The following is a 21,766-nucleotide window of genomic DNA, read 5'->3' on the forward strand; positions in this document are numbered from 1 at the left end:
CTTCATTTCACAAATATTGAAGTAAGGGAAACAGGGCTGACAAAAGAAATCCTGTGGAAGCCTATAAGTGACTATATTAAATTGAAAATGAAAATGTAAATACAAAATAGCATTGCAATTTTCCTCATACGTATGTGTTATTTGATTGAAAATCAAAATCAAAATGCATTTATCGCATTTTAATTTTCACATACTCGTACAGACGTTCTATGAACAAAACGAAAACGGAAAAGCTGTTTCACATTTCAATTTCAAAGACCCGCTCCATGTAAACACAATGCCAGCTGTATTCCTCATGTCTACTTGGTTTTCATACCTTTTATTTTGTCTATAGTATTTGTACTGATTCAGATTTTTTTTTGTAACCAACATGAGTTTTACTCAACTGTTATATTTCTTTCTTTACTGATCGTCATCTTTTTGAAGAAAACAAACAAACAATGGATAACAAGATTTCGAAAAAATCCCATATTTATTGCAGTGATGGAATTTCCGCTGTCAAAACTTTACATACTTTTTCATTTTATACTTAAAACATGAATCATAATTAAAGTGTACACAGTGTTCAGTACTACAGAGAACGTACCGGATATCAAAATTGGTATCTGACTTTTGGCTAACGTAGGTTTCCTGACACCTTCAAAATGGCTATTTATTTAAAAAACACTCCTGAAGTAATAGTAGTAGTACTATGCACATGAAAACATACAACAAATGACACATTCACATTAGACAGAGTACACGTTTCTGTTTGTCATTCAAATGGACGACGACGGACCGAGATCGTAGGAGGAATCACTCAGATGTGTGCTACTAGAAATTTAAGAACCTTCAGGAGTAAAAATGTAATGAGATTCCTATACAAACTATATAAATGTACATCTGAATGGATTCATTATTATTCAAGTTTTTTTTTTTAAGGTTAACTTAATTTCTCTCTTTGTTGCCTCGTCTGGTTTAGTGAAGACAAACAACACTCACTGTCTCCTTTTTCTCTTCATGTTAACAGCTATCAAAACACACAGAATGTAAATCAATGATGTGAATCAATGTTTTCCTGATGATCCAGTGGAACCCACATACACAGACTGAAATCAACAGTATGTACAGACACTGCATGTGTTTGCTGCCCACACACTCACTCACACACACTGATGATAAAACTGACAGAATTCAATGTTCCTGCAAAGAGAGAAATCTTATTATGGCCTGGCAGCTGAATACCTGAATGGAAATTCATGGAGTTAACAGGAGTGAGACAAGAGTGTTTAATGCCAGCGAACTGTCCATCAGTTCATCTGTTTCTGGTCCTGAAGTCGTACATGGATTCTGGAAAATGTCTAGAACAGGGAGGAGTGAAGGGTGGAGGCTGCTCTTCCTACGGCCCCCCACTGTAGGAATAGTCTGCCTTGTTGTGCATCACCAGCTTGTTGTCCACAAAGTAGAAGCTGTCAGACTGCGTCTCGTAAGGGTGCAGGATCATCTCACGCACTGAGAGAGAGGAAAGAGACACATGATACTCGGGAGTTTGCATCATTAAATCCTGTAAGATCTAATAAAACGTCTATGTGTGGGTGTGTGTTTGTCTCTGGTGGTTACGTGACACTCACTGATATCCTCAGACAGCGCGGGGAACTCGTAGATGTGCTCACATGTGTTCTTGCTGCTGGGCATGCAGAAGCCGAACTCAAAATCAAAGCTCTTGAGCAGCTGATCGCGGAAGTAGTGTCTCTCAATCATACGGAAGTTGTTGATGGGTGTGTCTCCCACTGTGAACTCCACTCTGCAGAGACATGAGGGGAAAGTTAATTCACCACCGCTGAAGTTGACTTTTTCTCATAACCTTTGGGGCCTTATTTTTGTAGTTTTGGCTTCCTCTTCTGGGGCCTCAGATGGTCTTACAATCAATTCAGTTCCTTCATTTGACATGGAAATGATCTTATCTCCAGGCAATGTCTAGACTTATTGAAAGTTATTGTCCTGCTGGTTATGTAGAGGTATTGCACACAATTTAGTTATGTGTGAAGACTTCAATCTCCTCTATTGCTGGAATCTCGTCTTTGTTTGCTTTGGTTTTCTCTTGGCTGGCAGCGTATAAGCATGTAAACAAAACGTCGGAAATTATGTTAACTGTAAGTATGAATCTAGGAACATTTTATAAATGAGGACCCTGTTGGTAATAATAACATTGTTCTTACAAAAATAATTACCAACATATGGAAACATCATTACCACAAAGTCCATCAGGGCAAAAAAACAAAAAATTTGGAGGTAAAAATAAAAGTGTGCACACCAAAATGCAACATCCATAATGATTTCACACAACTACAGTAAGCACATTATGTTATCCCAATTTGTGATCAAAGCACTTGTTACTCATTTGGTCACAAAGAAATCCCTATGCAAACTTTGAAGGTAAAACCAAAACATTATTTATTATCCAGGAACAGGTTGGATCCTTGTAGAGTCATTTTAGTGATCTCATGGATTTCCACAATGGTGTACGGTTCGAAAAAAGCACACAGTTTAATATATATGGAGCTGGTTTATCTCGATGAGTCAGTTGTTGGGTTGGACTGAAATGAGTGACAGCGTGGGAGTCTGATGATGAACACCACTCAGGAACATTGACAGATATTTGGTGTGTGACTCAGCAGGTGGGCTGGGCCGCTCTGTGTGTTCACACTCATCAGCGCCAGCCTGGGGCCCCACGCTGACACCCACACACACCTCCTACATCCGGGATGTGTCTTCTGTCACTGTGGCAGGATCGACCGGACGTTACTGCATCATTCAGCTTTTTCACTCAGACTATGTTTACATGCACTAAATATTCCAGTTTTTGCCCTTTTTCTAGAAAAGACAATATTCCTTCTAAGTTGTTTACAAGGCTGATGGAAATGAACATCTGAATGATGAACAAAGCCTTCCTCTTCCAACTTTTTTGAAAAGGTAGGCACTGTGATATTTGTGCATATCCAAAAATCTGTTGATCTGACCTGACAGGTGTGGCAGATCAAGATTAAACAACATGATTAGTGCACAGGTGTGCTTTGGGCTGGTTTCAATAAAAGGCCTCTCTAAAATGTGCAGTTTTATGTGGAAAAAACTCATTTATAAAGTACTGAAATATGGACTTCACATGACTAGGGTTACAGATATTCCAAGATTTCCTAATAACTTTGCACGTTCTTAACTTGCATACAACTCGCCTTTTCTTCAGTGGGGTTACACATATTTTATTGGTCAGAGACAGCCAAAAGAAGAAGGGATGAGGGGGACATAGATCAGAAAACCAGTCAGTTTCTGGTATGACCACCATTTGCCTCATGCAGTGCGACACATTTGCTCGAAAATGGGAACAAAAACAAAATTGTTTATATTCTTGTTGAGTGTTGGTGACCAGAAATGTGGACTTTTCTTTGATGCATGCATCTCTACCAAAGCCTTACAAATTGTTGGCTATTGTTGGTGCTGTATGCAAGTTAAAGGATGTTCCTTAAACCCCAAAAATATCAGCATATTCCACATGTCTTAATCTAAAATGGCACATTCTGAATATCCAAACAGAATATGGTCTTCACAGGATCCCTATCAATTTCAGAATATTGTCATATTAGGAAAAGATGTTGAATATTAGTCTGCACATAAACATAGTTTTCATTTGGAACAAATACACACTTAAGGTTAACTTACGTAGCTCCAACCTGCCGCAACTGCAGGAAGGCGGGGGTGAACTGGTATCGGACAAAACGGCCGGCATTGGGGTCACATTGCCTTTTGCCTGCTAAAGAAGAGGCAATAAGAAGAAAAAGAGTGAAAAGAGCTTTTTTTTACTTCCACAGGCCACAGTGTCTCTACTCGTTTATCCTCTGGGACAAGAAAATATCACACAATACCATTTAACAAATTAAAAACACTTAATTAACACTTAAAAGACAAGTAAGATAAAAAAAACCCATTTGGCTCACATATAACAAAACATCAACCATAACTCAGTCTTCATACTATATAATAATCATAATATGCTCCAGTGACCTGGTGCTGGAGGTTTGGTGATCTCAAACAGGACTGTCCCTGTTTCCATGTCGCGGATCTTAAACCTGGTGAAGTCGATCATGTGGACATTTTCTTCTGGAGAACACAAATAATCTGAAAAAGAGAGAAAAATACTCATTAGACTGCTTTCTCTTCCTTCTCTTGACATGATATCACTGTGAATGTAGCAAACCTTTCATGTCAGGCGGCAAGCTGTCAATTAGTGACAAACTGGCACCTCAGCAGATTTCTGCCAAGATTCAGTAATCTCTGTTGTTATTGGCATGTCTGAACCAATCTAATTTACAATAAATTCATTCATGCATCAATGCTTTTGGATGCTTACCACTGTAACCTCACAATAAGGCCAAGGATGTTGTTTGTTTTTTATATGCCAGATCTTTCTGTGTGCCAAAGTATGACGCAAATAGTAAGTACACACCCTCTGAGTACCTCTGCTATAATAATACAGACTCAGTCATTCGATGAGGAGGATACAAGCTGAAAAATGCTTTTGTGTTGCGAAGTCAAAATATGTACAGCCCATTCAGCATGTAATGTAAAATTAGTTCCCTAAACCTGACCAAGAATGTCCGTTCCCTAAACCTGTCCAAGTATTTTAGTTGCCTAAACCTAACTACGTATTTTGGTTTCTTAACCCTAACCAAGTATTTTAGTTCCCTTAACCTATCCAAGTATTTTAGTTCCCTATACTTAAACAAGTATTTTAGTTCCCTTAACCTGACCTAGTATGTCTGTTCCCTAAACCCTACCAAATATTATAGTTGCCTAAACCCGAACAAACAGAAATCTTAAAAAAAAAAGAAAAAGAAAATAATAAATGAACCATATGATAATATGTTCCAAGCAGGATTTGATCCTCAGTCTCTTGATTAAGAGTCACAAACATAACCCACTCAACCACAACAGCATGTTTAAAATGTGGTCTTCAATGTACTTTCGTGGTCCTAAAACAACATCAACTATGATGTTCTGGGAACACCAATATGATGATATCAGATACGCCTAGCAGTCACACCTCCTTACAACAATATTGCTGAGTAGACAGGTTGCATCGCACCATGTATGTTTTTTTTTATGTATTTACAGTCATGGAAACTTTCTTCTCACAGGTTTCTGTTTTCATTGAACAGCAGGATTGTCAAGCTGAGTGAACACAAGCCCACTAAAAGACAGAAACCCAAGTACCCTGAGCAGGGTGACAGATTTGGCCATGCTGGCACTGTGTGTGTGTGTGTGTGCGTGTGTGTGTGTGTGTGTGTGTGTGTGTGTGTATGAGACACCCCCCTCCCAACGGGGCAGGATTAGACCTAAGAGGCTTATTGTGTTTTACCATCACATGGACCGACTGGTTGGGATATACACACACACACACACACACACACACACACACACACACACACCCCTACTATCTCATTAGGGTTAAGGTAAGGGCAGTTATTATTGGCAGTCTAAGTTGCATAAGGGTTAAAGGGTCTTTCTTGCTGATGACCTTCTCATGCAAACAGAGTCAGGGGGCAACAATGGAGGTCAAAATAACATGTATTCATGCACATGTGTCTGCGCATACACACTCTCACACTGCTGCATCCTCTACTGTTTCCGAGGGTTAGTGAGCAGATGGACCACACAGGCTTTAGCCACCTGCTTGAAGATATTTATAGACATTTTCATTGCAGCACACTTTACCTGACAAACACCTTGTCTAAAAATGTCCCTCTTGTGAAACAGGACTATTTAGAGCTTCTTGCTTAATACGGTGGACTGCATGTTCTGACATTAATTATTTAAAGCTGAAACTTGAGCAAAGATGACAGAACATTAAGTGTCTTTTTTTCTTAAATTATTGTTCGTCCAGCGCAGACAAATACCACTGAATAATTAGGTAATTTAAATGTAAATATATATGGGGTACAAAAGAGATTGAGTCAGGCTGCTTCATTTCCAAACCACATGCGACGATGGGACCGACCTCATCAACACTTCTAAGCAAATGAACATGAAGAATGTGTTGTATTTATTGTTTAAGTGTTTCACAACGCTTCACGCCACGTATGGATCTTGTGATATGTTAATTCAAAATGTACAGGTTTCTAAAAGCAATCTCTAAACTTCAGTTATCAATCATGTCTATACAAATCAGTGATGTTTTGATGAATTATGCATTAAAGCATTCAAGAAATTGCATTTACAACTACACTAAAAGGCCGGCTTTTACATACATACATCAAATCATATTAAAACAGAACTCTTTTCTGTGTATGTAACATTTTATATTAGAGCAAAGTACGTTATGTCATCATTTTGACTTGTGTAATTAGTATTTCCATGTTCTTTAATGGTCATCCGTCTGAAATGCACTTGATGCTAAAGTTAGCCACATTAAATGACATGCAGCGCTGAAAAAATAATATCTAGATTAGTGCCAGTTATTAACAATTAACAACCACATGACTCGGCTGCACAAACATGTCAAGAATTAATGGGCAAATCATCAATAACTGCAAAAAGGCATTTGTCTGTGTAAATGCTGATGGGAGGCAAGGAAAGTTTATCTTTATAGCTCCATTCAGAAAAAACTTGAAGGGGTTCTTTGTAACACTTTACATGTGTTAATCATTTTTTTATTGGCCATGTGTGAGCGGAATGTGACATGTATTGTAAATATTGTATTGTATTGTATGTATTTAAACCCTGACACTTGGTCCACAGGTGGGGAGCATGGAAATAATAGCTTCTTCCCCTTGCTTGGGATGGATGTTTTCTTCAAACATTGTATATATGCATGTATGTGTGCACAGAATGCATGTATATGTATTTTCCATGAGGCTCATCCATGGTGATTATGTCCATATGGACGTGAGTGTTGAACATTATAAGACTGGTCAAGACATTTCAACGTAAAGCTGCTCTGGCTCATAAAGTCTCTTTATTTTGCCGTCCCAACTACAGTAAGAGGGTTAGAGAGCGGCTGTTTGATGCAGTGCCCTCTAGTGCCAGTTCATTTGATGTGAGGAGCTTATCTGCTCTGAGAATATTACTGTAAGCCTACTGTTAGTCTGAGACTTCTGAAGCAACAGCAAGGAAACTCTTTCACACACTATTTATAGAGCACTAATGTATGTGGCCTGAAGGTAATCATGGTGGGGAGTGAGTTTGAGATGGACAAGCTTCAAATAATCATCAAACTGGACTAAATACGGTTATATAATACTGATCCAAACTCTCTTTAGCTCACAGAGATGAATGGTGGCCACTCGTATTAAAAATATTTGCATCTATAACATGATTTATACACAGCAATTTAAATTTACTGCTCCTCTTTACTGTGACAGTAGATGAGTGGTGTAATGTACATGTACACTTGGTCTCAGGCCAACTTACTGATGGAAAATGTCAATCCAAATGCAAACTATAATGTAATTGCAGCCTGAAAATGATCAGAGTGGAGGATTTATTGATTTGTATGTTTGTATATGTGGTACTGCTGACAATGAACTTCATATCATGCCGTACTGAAAACAAATATCACAAACTCCAACGCGTTGTGTGGTCAAGTCTCAATATCTATAAAGTAATGTGATTAATAAAGAGTTCATTAATAGGATTCATAACGAATCAATACAATTTGTAGGACTGTACTGATTGTAATTACCATCTACTGTATGGAATGCCAATTCAGTCAATATTAAATAAAAAAGTAAATAAAATAAATAAATTAATTAATATGCCAATGAAATAAATCCTGAAATAAATAAATAGGGAAAAGATATATGAATAAATCTAAATCTAAATATATAAATCAATCAATTTCTTTCATTTCAGGGTATTTTATTTCATTATTTATTTTATAGGCACATTTATTTATTTTATTATCATATGTATTTATCTAATATTGACTAAAATGACATCCGTACATCAGTTTCTCATGTAAATAACTTTAACAGAATCACACAAACCTTTTTGTCTGTCGTACAAAATAAAACACACCATAACCACACTAGAGAATATTTTATTATCCTTAACTTGTTTAATACCTTCTGAAGGCAGCGGCGATGTTCAAACTACAGTCACATCATATCAGTAGATGTAAATAGTGAGAGAGATCATCTTCCTTTTCCCTCAATGCAAAGCCCATTTCTAAAGGGTAAAATCTACTGGGTGTCTAAGGGTGTCATCTACTGAATTTATAATTTCTGTCAAAAACGGCACCTAATTGAAAATCTGCTGGCAGAGCGCTCTGAATGCATCTTGCGTATTTGTCACTGAGCAGCTCTCTTTGTGGGCAGATGACCGATAGATGTATTTTGTGAATTGGCTACTCGCCAAGCGTGCTGAAAAAGGCAGATGGAGCATTTCATCTGATAGCACAGCCAGTGAAGTCACTTTCTCCCAGTCCAGTGCAAGTATTCACACATATAAGCATGTCAGTCCTCCAGTCTCATGGAGCCCGGAGCTGGTTACAGACATGAGATTTTTACAGCCTCTGCACATGGAGCAGCTTGACTGATGAAGCATGACTGTACTGTCTTTTAGAGATTTGTAGGAGTAGTAATAAAATCCTGCCCTTCTCAGAGGATCACTGTTTAGTGACAACAAAATGAAGTGTGAGCTGTGGGGCGAGAAAAGGAACAAAACACGCACTCTGAATGATGAGAGTCATTTTCAGTTTGTGTGAGACAGAGAGGGAGAAACATGGAGAAAAGAGACCGAGGATACAGAGGAGGAAGACAGAGACAGCCTTAACTACTGTATCTGATGAATGAGGCGTCTTTTACAGGCCTCAGTCTGTCTGTTTTTATGATGGAGCTTGCATTTGGGATTATTTAGGATTATTATATAATGCATTTCTTATTTTGGGTAAAGCATTCTCATTTGTCAAAGGGCAGACAGATTTCAAACTGGTTTCTGAAAGCACCCAGTGGGGACAAATCCATTCTGGTACACTTAGTCTGTCAATTAAATCATATTCATATCAGTAAATTCATAGTAATTAAATCACATTACACATAGTGAACATTAATACTTTACATGGGAGCTTCAGATAATGAGTACAACTTTAACTACTACTCAAGTCATGTACTTGAGTACACTTTTGAGGTACTTGTACTTGAGTATTACCATTTTCTGCTACTTTATACATCCATTCCACTGCATTTTGAGGGCAGTTATTGTACCTTTTACTCCAATACATTTATTTGATAACTTTAGTAACTAGTTGCTTTGCAGATTGCATGCTGCATCAGAGCCAAAGCAGAGCCAGTTACTTACTAACACTGTCTGCTATAAAAAGAAGAAGGCTGAATATTGGATCCAATAATCGCCAAAGTAACTTTTAACATGATATATTTACTTTTACTTAAAGTATGACTCTCGGACACTTTTCACAACACTGGTATCAAACCACTTGGATACTCACAGTACATTTTATAATAATAAAATATACAAACCATTTGAAATACAATGGAAACTTTTTATTGAAAGCTAGTGTGAAATATCTCCAGTGACGTCTGCAGTTTGTCTGTCCATTTAATACAGGGCTACAACCAGCATTCAGTTAGCTTAGCTTAGCTTGACCATGGACCATATTCACACGGTGGCCATTTTCTTCCGACGTCACGTTCAGTAGGGAAGCTCAAACGCTTGGATAAAGTTATATAAACGTAGGGAATCAGACACGTTATTCATTATTGATCGGGAACTGAAAAGACGATAGTTCATGAAAATCTGGAGGGACATATTTGATACCCGCTAGCTACATTAGCCTTCACCACGTCATAGCTAACATTACTCTGTGATTGTGTTCAGTGTGTTTTACTTCCAGGCTTAAATAAATGTGCTCAAAATGTGCATTATTTCAGAATTAATTACTCCTTTTTTCTATCTTATCGTGTAACACTATCAAATGGTAATGTTAGGTAGGAAGTGGCTGAATGCTAACGCTAGCTGTTATCTAACGGAAGCTACTAGGTTACCTTGAAATATGACCCAATGTCCCTCCAGGTTTTCACTATCCGTTCTTTTCAGCTGGTGACACATCAGGAGGCGATGAAACTATAACAATATGTCAGATTCCCTGCGCATGACGTCAGAGGAAAATGGCCGCCTAGTAAAACGAACACAGTTTGTTTATCGTACAGATTAAACAAGATATAACATGTCTTTCTAGTCTGCTAAGCTGCGCTAACAGTCTGCTGGCTTTGGCTGCATATTATCTATACAGATATGAGATCAGATATCTGATCCCGTTACTCTTGGCGAGAAAGTGAACGCAGTAAGCGTATTCACCAAAATGTCGAACCAGTAAGTTAAAAATGCGCTCTAGCTCCAACACAAGTCGTCTGCTTCTTTCAACCATACTGGAGACGTTGTTGCCTGAGTCATTGTTAGGCGACTGTGCATCTAGCATCCATCTGCAAACAGCAAACTATTAAAAATAAATTAAAAAAAAAAAATCCCTGCTGACTGAATCACCTTGTCTTGAAACTATGAGGGTAAATGATATACATGTTCATACCTCAGTCCCTTCTTTCTTTCACACACTCAAACACACACACACACACACACACACACACACACACACACACACACACACACACACACGAAGTGCTCCACTTCACTTCCTTCAACACTGTCACCTAGCAACGCTCCTTCTGATAGTGTGCCAGCTCGATTAGCCTGTCTTTTCCCTTCCCCTCATCCACCTGGCTGCTCCGCAACAACAAGGTGCAGCAGCGAATCAAAGGAGAGTATCTCAGGTTAGGCATCAGTGGTATGCAAATGAAATGTTCCTCGTAAACCTGAGGCCTCTTCCTATAGACTGAGGGCATCTTTTTGTCTGATTTAACAGCCTCGGAGCGCAGGAAGCCTAAGGAGCTGGAAGACTCGATACAGAATATTAAGAGGGTGTGTGTCAATTACAACATGACATGATAGATTACATTTTATTGTCCCTGTAGGGAAGCATGTCATTAACACCCAGCACAGGTGATCTGCCATAATTACACACTGCTCTTTCTGCACTTATTCAGAGGAGGAATTTACAAGTCCACGTTTACTTTTCACATCTTATCTTGATTTCATTGTATCTAATTTCTTGTTTTTAGCCGTACAAATGATCTGGCTGAGTGTTTTCTAACATTCACTCTCATCTATGCTAACACACATTAATCACAAGCCTCAAGACCAACAGCAGACTCTTGTTAAACATAGCACTTTTCACTCTACTGGAACACAAAGTCAACAAAGTCCTGAAAAGATCCGTTTGGCAGAAGCCTTTCTGAAGAGAGTAAAATTAGCACCAAGTCTTGAGTCATGCTGTGTTCCTGTGTCCAGATACACAGAGCCTGTCTGACACCAAAATGGCATTCATAAAGAGCGAGCGAGCTGCCACTTATAGCTCCTTAATCCCCAAGATTAGCATGGAGTTACAGACTTTCAGCCACAGGGATTGACTTCACATGCCTTATTCTTTCCATTTGACTCTGTGGTTTCCGATCAGTGCCGAGACTGCGTGTTCGATTAATCCCACAACATGAAGAAGAACAATGCGGACATGTTTACTTATCTCCATGGTGAAATCCATAGCCAAAGGCAGCTAGTGACATTAGCATTACATCTTGATGTTCACATCATGATTTACAGTGCACCTGTGTATGGCAGGCTTTTTCATGTCTCTCCGTTAACAGCACCTGTAGGCAAACTGCCGAACCTTGAGGTTCATGCAGAGGTTGCATTTATGAGCAGCTGAATGCAGATGAGATTTTGTCCTCTTATCTTTCTCCGGCCTGCATCAACGAGTTGGAAAAAAAGAAAGAAATCTGTGAAAGGGTGTTACGGGGACGGATACTGTGATATAAGCTCTCTGGGTAAGAGTGGCACTAAAAAAGACACCTTTATATTTGTGCCTTCGATATGAACGTACAGTTAGCTTAGCTTAGCATAAAGATTGGAAATAGGAGGAAGCAGTTGGCCTGGGTCTGCCTGAAGGTAACATAATTCTTCTACTAGCACCTAAAAAATTCACTGATTATTAGATAGATATGAGGATTGTTAGGAGACACACCAGGACTGTCTTGGTGAGTTTTATTTTGATTCTGTCAAGTTTGAAGTGTGTTGAGTGTGTGTGCGAGGCAGTTAAGTTCATTGTAGACAGACGGTGTACAGTTGTATGTTTCTTTTTAGTAAGGAAAGTAAAAATATTTCCTTTCTTGACGTTTTGTGGGTTTGTTTTGTTCACTTATTAGAGTAAAAAGATATCCTGCTTTTACATCTCCTCTTGAGGGACAATGTGGACGGGACGAGACAGGACGGGCCAGGCCTAGCTGGTTAGCATGCTAACTTCAGTTGACATCTCTGCGACATAGTAGCCAGACGTCTAGTCAGACACCATTGTTTCTTCACACACTCCCTCTCACACAGGGAAGCCTCACAGCCAAAGGTAAAAAAAAATCCGCTTATCAGCACTTTGATGGCTTGTTAATTATTACATTAAAAAATCCCAAGATGTTAGATAAGAAGATTGATACCACTTTCATTTAAATATGACGCTACAGCCAGCAGTGGGTTCATTTAAACAAGCATGTAAATAGGGGGAAACAGCTAATAAAGCTAACGAAATCCGCCGACCAGCACCTCTATAGCTCAATAACAACATGTAATTTATTTTGTTTATTTAATATTTAGTGGTGACTTCAGAAGTGCTGATCACACATCGACACGCGGTGACGGCTCACAGCCAAATTTAGGGTCGTGCTCCGAGAGGAACCTGAAGTGACACTAAGGATTTGTCTGTCCTCCTCCCTCCACTCCTCCCCTCCTTCCCATAAGCATGATCTAAAAAAAGAAAAAGCTTTGCAGACAGTGACAGTTTGTACCAAGGAAATCGAAATTTCTGATTATTGTGACAACTTGTAAGATTTTTCGTTCGAATTACTCTGAAGGAAACAAATCAATCAAGGCTGCGTCTTCAGTGAAAAACAGTAGAGTGGTGTTATATTTGTGGAATGAATGTCTTTTTACTGACAAAAGTCACCATGCTAAGAAATACAAAATGATGTGATTCCAGCTATTATTGCCTGTCCATGTGAGCTCCCACTTGTAACTCATTTGTACAACAGGTTATTGTAAGCAACAGCAGCATTTCTCCTGCTCTAATGTCTCCCTTTATGCACAGCTGGGTGCCTAAAAGAAAGTAAATCCAGTGCTTGAATAAAACAACTAGTTATTTTATTATATTTATATTGATGCCTACTTTAATGGAGTCTATAAATCTTATTCATGAGACTAAAAGTTCCCTCATGTAAGTCTCCTAGGTTAAAGTTGTCACAATGAACGACGAGTAAAGGCAGCCACCTCTACAGCAATACAGCAAAAACTGAGAATGAGGCTGGCTGCGTTCTGTTCAGGATCATCCCTGTTTAATCTGATTTAGATCTTTCAGAAACTTCATCCAATCAGGACAAGGTAGGACATTAACTGTGTCAGCTAAGCAACCCTGGACATACATGAATAGAAAATGATGTATTAGAGTGTTTGAGGATTTTTTTTTGTGTGTTTCTGAGCAATCGTGGCCCAAGATCCCGGGGTCAGGATTCACCCAAGGGGTCACAAGTTGAATCTAAGGGGATGTGATCACCAGAGTACCCACCGACTGCTGCTCACTGTACTGTGCTGTAGCTAGCTGCTGTAAGCTGGTTAGCTCAGTTAGCTGAGCAGCTAGTGGCACTATTAGCTGACTGGCAGTGTTGATGTTTACACCACGGCAACGGAACCGGGCTCAGCAGCCTCCAAGTGAACACGACCATTTTGGAACCGATCACAGCCTTCGAGAACCGACGGATGCCAGTTTGACGACAGGCGATACTGCGCCATCGTTGTATTAAGAGACAGGACAGGCCGCATGACCTTTACGGGGTCACAAGGCCAAAAAGGTTGGGAACCTCTGGTTAGGACACTGCAACCATGTTGAGCTTGGATCATAATTATGTACTTACGAAAAGCCTGTTGGCTGACATACTGTAGTTATCATGTGTAAGCCACTGAAAATCCACTTGTGCCATCTAAGAGTTATATCATCCATGATCTGGCACGTATTAGCAGAGAGGGAGCATCTGAGTGGGGGAAATTTATGCTGCTGCTCTCTGGATTTCGGCCTGTGTGTCTAATTTTGTAGAGACGCATTTCGAAAGGGGTTACCAGCAAAGATTACAAGCAGAGCGTGTTGAACATCTGACATCTTCCCCCCAGCAGCGACAAGGCCTTTAGGATTATTCATCGTTTATTGGTACAAGGGGTCTTCTGAGCTTCTTTGCAAGTTGGTCTATTAAGTGAAAACTCTGGACTTTAACACAGTAAACTCTTACATAATGCTCCTTCGACATGTTAAAATTTGGTGCCTCAGTGCGTAAGACCGGGCACAGCCATCAGTAGTGTTGATTACTGATGTGGATGCAACGAGCCAGCTCTCTCCATGTCAAATCACTCTGAAAGAGCAACCTTGTGACAGCTGTGCATGGTAGATTAAGAACCGGCAGCACCAATCAATTTTAATTAAAGCTGCATCCATTGTGTTGGCAGACATCACAGAGTGGAAATCCCGCCTGACGTAGATAAAGCGCTGCTCTGTGTCCCACACTTATTAAGGCCAAATAATTGATCACCCATTAGTGTAAAAGGAACCAGACTATACCGACAGAGGATCTAGTGAGGTAGAACTCCTACATCCCATAACGCTATAATTACTTTTTAAAGGTATGTTTCTTCTTATTGTCTGTATCTATTCCTGTGAATAATTTTGGCATTGCTGTTGCGTAAACTTTGAAAAATACTCACTTTTATGAGGCTCATGAAGAGATACACAGTTTTTTCATTCAAGTATAAAATATTAACAGACCGTTGCTTAAGATCAGGTGTAGAACAAAACATAAATGATTGTCATGACGGTTCATTTGATACTGATGGACACTGGATGGCATCAAGCTCGTCTTGAAACAAACACATCCACTTCACAATTCCAAGCTCTCTCTTTTTTTCACCTTCCATACAACTCCTTACTTCCCTTTGCCTTTGACAGACAAAGTGAGCACCATTACGCCATGAGGGCAGGCCTTTCTCCCAACCATTGTGTGGCCAATTACAACAGATACAACCACTTTTGCTTTAAGACACGAGGCGTTAAGACGTAAGACGTTTTTCTCTATCCTCCATCTGCAGCTGTGTGCTTTTATGTGCTTACAGGTGAGTCTTACTACACTAGTCAAGGGCCCATCAGGACACTGAAAAAAGTTTTGACATTGTGGACGTTAGCAGATCCCTGTATTCTCGATAATGTATTGTCAAAGGGAGTGATGGGGGACAAGGTTCGAAGTCCTTGTCTGTGCTAAAATAAATACATTTATCTCAAGTTAATCTGGCAGCCTGAGTTCGCTGTACCAAGTGATTATCTTCCAACATAACATGTTAGTTCAGAAATTCAACTAAGGATACTGCCTCATGTTTGTATGCCTCCGTGCACCAGTGAAGTTGTTGTTCTTGAGCTATGGCCTATAGACTAAAATCTAATCAGTTCGTCCTTGAGTCAAAGTGAACATTTGCATCAAATTTGAAGGATTTTCCTCAAGGCGTTCTCGAGATATCGTGTTCACAAGAATGGGACGGACGGACACAGAGAGGGAATTTTGTTCTAAAAGAATAAATAAAATTCTCAGAATAAAATTGAAGCAGGCTAAACATTCGGTCCAATGCAGCGTTACGTGGCACGGTCCCTTCGTTGGGCAATCAAAAACATGCAAGTACACATTCCTGGTGGACTACTTTGTAATGTGAATGCTGTATTTCTACTAGGACTGCAGCAACTAATTGATTAAATCAGTTCAAATCAATTATAAAAATCTGTTGGCAACAAATCCCATCATCGATTAGTTGGGTCTATGTTATGATGCAAAGCATGCACTGTGGTAACGGGTGGGGGGCAGTAAGCCAGCTAATGCTGCACGTAAAGAATTATAAGAAATGATGCCGTCTCCTGTCTCTGCAGTAAGCGTTTGAGAATACCACTTGACTTGTGTCCATTTTAGTGGACAGACACATGATCACAGGTTCTACTTAAAAGACATAACGGATAGAAATACCTTCTGCCTGTTTTCTCTCAGTTTGTTATGTAGTCGGGCCCCTGCAAATATTTTAAAGCTAACACTTTACAATACAAAAATAGGTTGAAGCCATGATAGCTTTGCAGAATGTTACTTTTAGTGTCTGATCAAACACACTAATCTGTTACTCCAACTGGACTTCCTGGATCACTGTCTCACTTGCACCTCGAACAACACAGGTGGCTGTTTTCATCCTGAATCCCCACTAACAGTGAGTTACTGCAGGGATCTGGAGCTCTAACATTGGTATGATCCAACTGAGGAGTGTGTCATTTTAAATAGATGATTTACATTTAAAAACTCTTGCAGTGAAATTGAAAGACTAAGGAGCGTCTTGTGTAAGAGGCACAGTTTTCACTTTTCATCCACAGGAAATCCTCACTCTCTCTCTGACTCCACTGCACTTACATGGAAACACAATTAGACATGGCGGATGAGAGGAAAGTGGCTACAACAGAGCAGCAAATAACTATTTCAACACAGAACAATTCCAGAAAATTTGACTTCAAGTGTGGGAGAAAAATATATGTTAATTAAAACCAGAGACAACTCTTTGTCACCCCTTTACTGTCCATCAGTAATTACTGTAATTCTTGTTATTAGATTAAAAACACAACATTAGTTCAGTTACAGCAGTATTTCTGTTTATCTGTTTATCATAAATCATCCATCATGTAAACAGTAAACTGATAATGTGCCATTTTTCATATCCCAGCAGCGCCTCTCTGCTGCCTGGATTATATTTCTTCTCCTCTCTGCCTGCGTGACAATGAGGCGCCGTGCCTCCCTTATCAGCACTGAACCACCGTGACAGACTGGAGCTGGGCTGCCCCAAAATGGTGGCATTTACCTCCCAAAAGCAAGACTGGAGAAGTCATTTACACTGTAGGGTGAGGCATTTTCTGCTTCCCCCTTCTCCAACTGTGATTTTCTTTCTCTTGCAGCAGAAAATGATTGTCTGAATCGTGCTGCGCACTATGCTTATCTCGGCGGTGGAGGTCTTTTGTAAGGCCGGTCGTTTAAAATGATTGCGGAAATTTTGCTCTCATCACTGAACAGGAAATAAGGAAGGAGATTCAACATCAGTTCATTCGAATAAACCCAAATATCATCCACCTACCGCTCAAATTAAAAGAAAATGTATTGCTGACTGGTTGTGAGAATATCTATTTTTTAGTGGATCTTACACATATTTTATTTGTCTAGGACAATCAGAAGCCAGAACATTTCTAGTCTGATATCCACAATGTAAACAAACTCACTTACACTTCAGGCTCATTAATTACCTGAGGTGTATCACGTCATTGCAGAATGCTGCATTAAAGCCCTCCTGACATAATCCAGATTACTTAGATGTCAATGGAGAGCGGAGATTACCGCACCATCATGAGTGATTTAGGTATAATTGCACTGACAGAGCTTGAGTGCTGCTTTTCCAAATGAAAACAGATGTGATGGTCTGAGAGGGGATGAGAGCAGGGCGATGGTGTGAAGGTTTTTGGGGATTCAGTTTAGACTTCATGGTCAATCACTGCTCTAAACATGAATGAATTCAATTTAATGGATTATTTGTTTCTTGTGTTTTGTGTTGTCAGTTCGTTAAAGGATCCAATTGACTGACTTGAGAGTGAAAGCAGGTGTTAACCCTGCTGTTGTTGGAGGCACTTGGATTACTAATAGTGACAATAATCTGATGTGGGTTTTCCTCATGTTGTGTATTTATACATTTGGTTTAAAGATAATGAGTCGGGGTTAAATGCAGAATAATGTCTGACTTTGACAAAAGAAAATCATTACACATTAAAAAATCTAAACTTTATGTGGAATTATTGTTGGCAGCGCTGTCGCAAAGACAAACACAGGACGAAATGTGTTTATTCATTCATTGAGTCTCTGATGGAGATTGTATCTCTGCTGTACGGTTAAATTAAATTCAAGCTGTTCCACAGAATTACTCAAACACAGATTAGCTAAAATATATCCTTCTGTTAACTCTATCTGCCCCAGGTGCTGTAACCCAGTCTCCCTGGGACACATGTTTTGGTCCTGTCCCTCCCTAGTCAATTTCTGGACCCTCATATTTGAATGTCTTTCAGTTTTATGCATCACACCCCTCAAACCTAACCCACTCACTGCAGTGTAATGTCAGTGGAAACATGTGCCACAAACCTTCGGAGGAAGGCAACAGCATTCAGTAGCCTCATAGCATGCAGACTGATTCTTATAAATTGGAAATCTGACAAACAACCCTCTTCAAGAGATGGATACAGGAGGTGCTGTCATTGCTCCAGCTTGAGAAAATAAGACAAACTTTGAATTGATCTTATGACAAATTCACTAAAATATGGTCTCCATGTAAAGGATTGACTCTCTTTTCAAACTTTTTGTTTGTTTGTTTTCTTTCTGTTTTTGTGCTGGTGATAATGGTAGGCATATATGTCTGTTTATATATGTATGTGGTTATGAAATGATGCTAGCCTGATTGGAACAGTCTGCCTTCATTTTACTACGAGGCTCATAGGGGACCAATCTAAATGCTGATGATGTCATTATTCTATTGCCATTTCATTCTACAATCAGTATTTACTTCATGATAATAAGTTAAATCTAAAAACCTGTCCATTGCCAGTTTAAAGTCCACTTTCAATGTATTAGAAATTGTGTGCTCAGTGGGCTAAGCATTAATAATAGTGTTAGCATTCATTCTACAAAGTCGCTAAGCTACATCTTCAAGAATAAACGATGCGTAGTACCGTTCACATTAAGGACGAGGATTAGCATCCTGTTACCATGGAAATACTGGTTTGGGTTAAGTGACTGGATGCAGTCATGCCCATAATTTGCACAAGATATCACAGAGGCTACGAATAAGGTGGATAATGGCGAAATCTGTGATGTGCGGTTATATTGTGCCAATATTCTATTGATGATATGACTTGCGATAAAACAAACACTGAAGCGCCTATATAAGATCTTCTCTCCTTCCTCAGCCATCGTGGTAGCTAACTTTGCAATCGCTACCAAATGGAAACCATCTATCTGATGGTAGCTGACGGCTAGCTGGGTCTCCATCTCAAGCACGCTGATTGTGAATCCATTTTGCATGTAAATAAAATATAGATCTTTTTCATCCATAACTTAGTTATAATACTTCACTTTGTATATACTGTTAATAGTTTACTGTTCCTTTTTTGTTTATTGTGTTTTTAGCATTTTTGATTAAGAAAATCATGTAGGTGTTAACTAGCGAGGTTAGCCCAAGCCCTGAGGAAGAACGCCGTGCTTTGAAGTCAACTTTCATAGTGGCCGAACCATGTAATTACAACGTCATGTGATGCACCGGGGCCCAGTGACTTCTTTCAGTAAGCTAACATTGTGAAAGAAGCGGCTGTAAAACGGCGGATTACTTTTTTGAGCGTTACAACCCTCGCAAAATGACTTGTTTGATTATTATCAATTAAGACATTCAGTCCAATAAAATTTGAAAAGTCTAGAAGAGCCGCAAGATTAAATCATTTTTAATTCTATTCAAGGTAGCTGGGCGCTAAACTGGAAGTTATCCGGCCCTGTTGGCGAAAGTCTCGAGTGCACACGCTCTACAGGCCCCACAACGCGGAAGATCCGGGTAATTTTATACCTAGGAAGTTGAGCCATTTTGTCTTCATGCGCCACTGAGCAACATTGTGTCCAGATTTGAATGTAACATCCTTGGGTTAGCCTTTCAGCTAGCCTAGCTGGCTGCTAAAATGAAGAAATAAAATTAGATAAAATGTTTAAATCCCTTATCTCTCATTGAGGACGAGGCTTTACTGCTGGAGAGTGCGAACAAGAGCCATGACGACCTAACGTTAGCGTGTGGCTAGGCAACGTCGCTAACGGTTATCCATCTGATGGATCATAAATATTAAAAACACTTTTAATATATAGGCGACAAAGCAAACAGTAAAAAGTGAAGTATTTTAACCAAGTTACGGATGAAAAAGCACTGAGGTAACTACAGACGAATACTGTAGAGTCGGCAGCCTAATCCAGGTGGCAGTGTATGATATTATGTAGTACCCATGAGACAGATTGTTAAAGTTTGTGAAGTTCCTCTCCTCTGACTCCAGGTCAGAGCCTTTAAAATCCGGCTCTGTGACATAATACGGAAACACTTTCATATTATGTTAAACAACAGGCTTGTGTATAGACTTCCTCTCTTGCATTAGTTTCAGCTGACTGTCTTACTCTGTAAGGAGATATAATCAGCCGATCCCATCTCCGGCCACCTGTTACCTCAGAGCTACAGGTTGTCTTGAGATGAGGATGTAGTAGGAGCCAGATTTTCCTCAGCAGGATTTGAGCAGCACACCAGGAAGTACACACAGTCACCTGCTCTCTCTTTCAATGCCTGCACACTCAGACACAGAGCACCTCCAGACACACACATGGGTGTTACACAGGGAAACTCAACATGCTGCTCGTCCCATACAGCATGAAATAACAATACCTGTCTTCAGGTGGTGTGTTAAACCTGTAACTGCCCACTGACTGTGACACACACTGGTTTAAAGTCTTATTTAAAGCTGCAGAGGTCCTCTCAGGCTGTGTCGCTGTCCATGGTATCTATGTGTGGCTCCTCGACACAGCCAATCAAACCAGTAAATTAACACTGGGAACGTGTTTCATTATGAACAAGGAGGCAGCGGCAGATGGTTCACACTAATCTCCTCTAACTGTAAAGCTTTAACTACTCTTCTCACAGTGCCAATTACAGTCGCAGGTTACTTACTCTTGGTGATCTTCTGCAGCCCAAGCACATCCTCGGGCGTTATTACGGTATTTCTGCGCAGTTCTTCTTCAGTTGTAACCGGGATCCCCATGTTTGATGAGTTGCAGCCTTGCTGCACTTTCATGTCCAGCAGAAGAGGGCTGTTCGGTGTGAGACCTGGACAGGGACTGAGGCTTTCTGCTGCTCTCGGCGTCGTCGCCGCAGGAGCCGATTTACTTGCGTCGCAGCCTTTAGTTGCGCGCTGGCTAATACACGGCACAGCAAACAGGCTCTGTGCTGCTCCAAGAATAACTCATTCTCCGTGCCTCCTCCCCTTCTCGATCCGGTAAAAGATAAAAATCAGCCCCTTAGCTCCCTCCCCTCCCGCGCTCAAGGCTCATCGGCTCTCTCACAAGCTATTTAATCCAAATCCTGTGGCTTTACCCCGACCAGTGGTGCGTGGCTCACAGTCTGCGCACCTCGTCATCTGCTGTGATACACCGGCGCGTGCATGGCTGGGCTTTACTCAGGAGAAGTAACTGATTACTCAGTACTCGAGTCGTTCCTCACTTCAGAGATGAGCTCCATCCATCCCCCCCCAGGTGGGGCAGAAGTTCACAGGTGTCACAGATAATCTCTTGGTGAGAGGATTCTGTTTAAAGGTGCACTATGTAGTTTTGGGGAAGACATTTTTAATCAGGAGAGAAAGATCTTCATTGATATTTTTATGCCTGAACAAACTAAATAAACAAACTCTTTGTTTTCATGACTGAATAAACAAACTGACCTTAAAGGACAACACAGT

At 40.0% G+C, this 21,766-nt stretch overlaps 1 protein-coding gene across 1 annotated transcript; it reads right to left on the reverse strand.

Annotated features, from left to right (window-relative positions):
* Positions 1 to 1,378: 1,378 nt before the first annotated feature.
* unc119a1 (unc-119 lipid binding chaperone a1) lies at positions 1,379 to 21,106 on the reverse strand. The gene is made up of 5 exons (XM_073491838.1): positions 20,983 to 21,106; positions 4,039 to 4,152; positions 3,697 to 3,787; positions 1,611 to 1,783; positions 1,379 to 1,491 (listed from the first exon to the last, which is right to left on the reverse strand). The coding sequence occupies exons 1-5, from the start codon at positions 21,104 to 21,106 to the stop codon at positions 1,379 to 1,381; spliced, it is 615 nt and encodes a 204-aa protein (XP_073347939.1).
* Between the last annotated feature and the right edge of the window lie 660 nt (positions 21,107 to 21,766).

Source organism: Pagrus major, chromosome 2 (genome assembly GCF_040436345.1).
Source record: "Pagrus major chromosome 2, Pma_NU_1.0".
Lineage (NCBI taxonomy): Eukaryota > Metazoa > Chordata > Actinopteri > Spariformes > Sparidae > Pagrus > Pagrus major.

What these genes read in the sequence shown, in the direction of transcription:
- unc119a1 (XM_073491838.1), bottom strand. Translation starts at nt 21,106, where the DNA reads ATGAAAGTGCAGCAAGGCTGCAACTCATCAAACATGGGGATCCCGGTT. An exon ending in GCTGCAGAAGATCACCAAGA is followed by an intron (nt 4,153 to 20,982) that starts GTAAGTAACCTG and finishes TCTCTTTTTCAG; the next exon opens with ATTATTTGTGTTCTCCAGAA. An exon ending in CGCGCTGTCTGAGGATATCA is followed by an intron (nt 1,492 to 1,610) that starts GTGAGTGTCACG and finishes CCTCTCTCTCAG; the next exon opens with TGCGTGAGATGATCCTGCAC.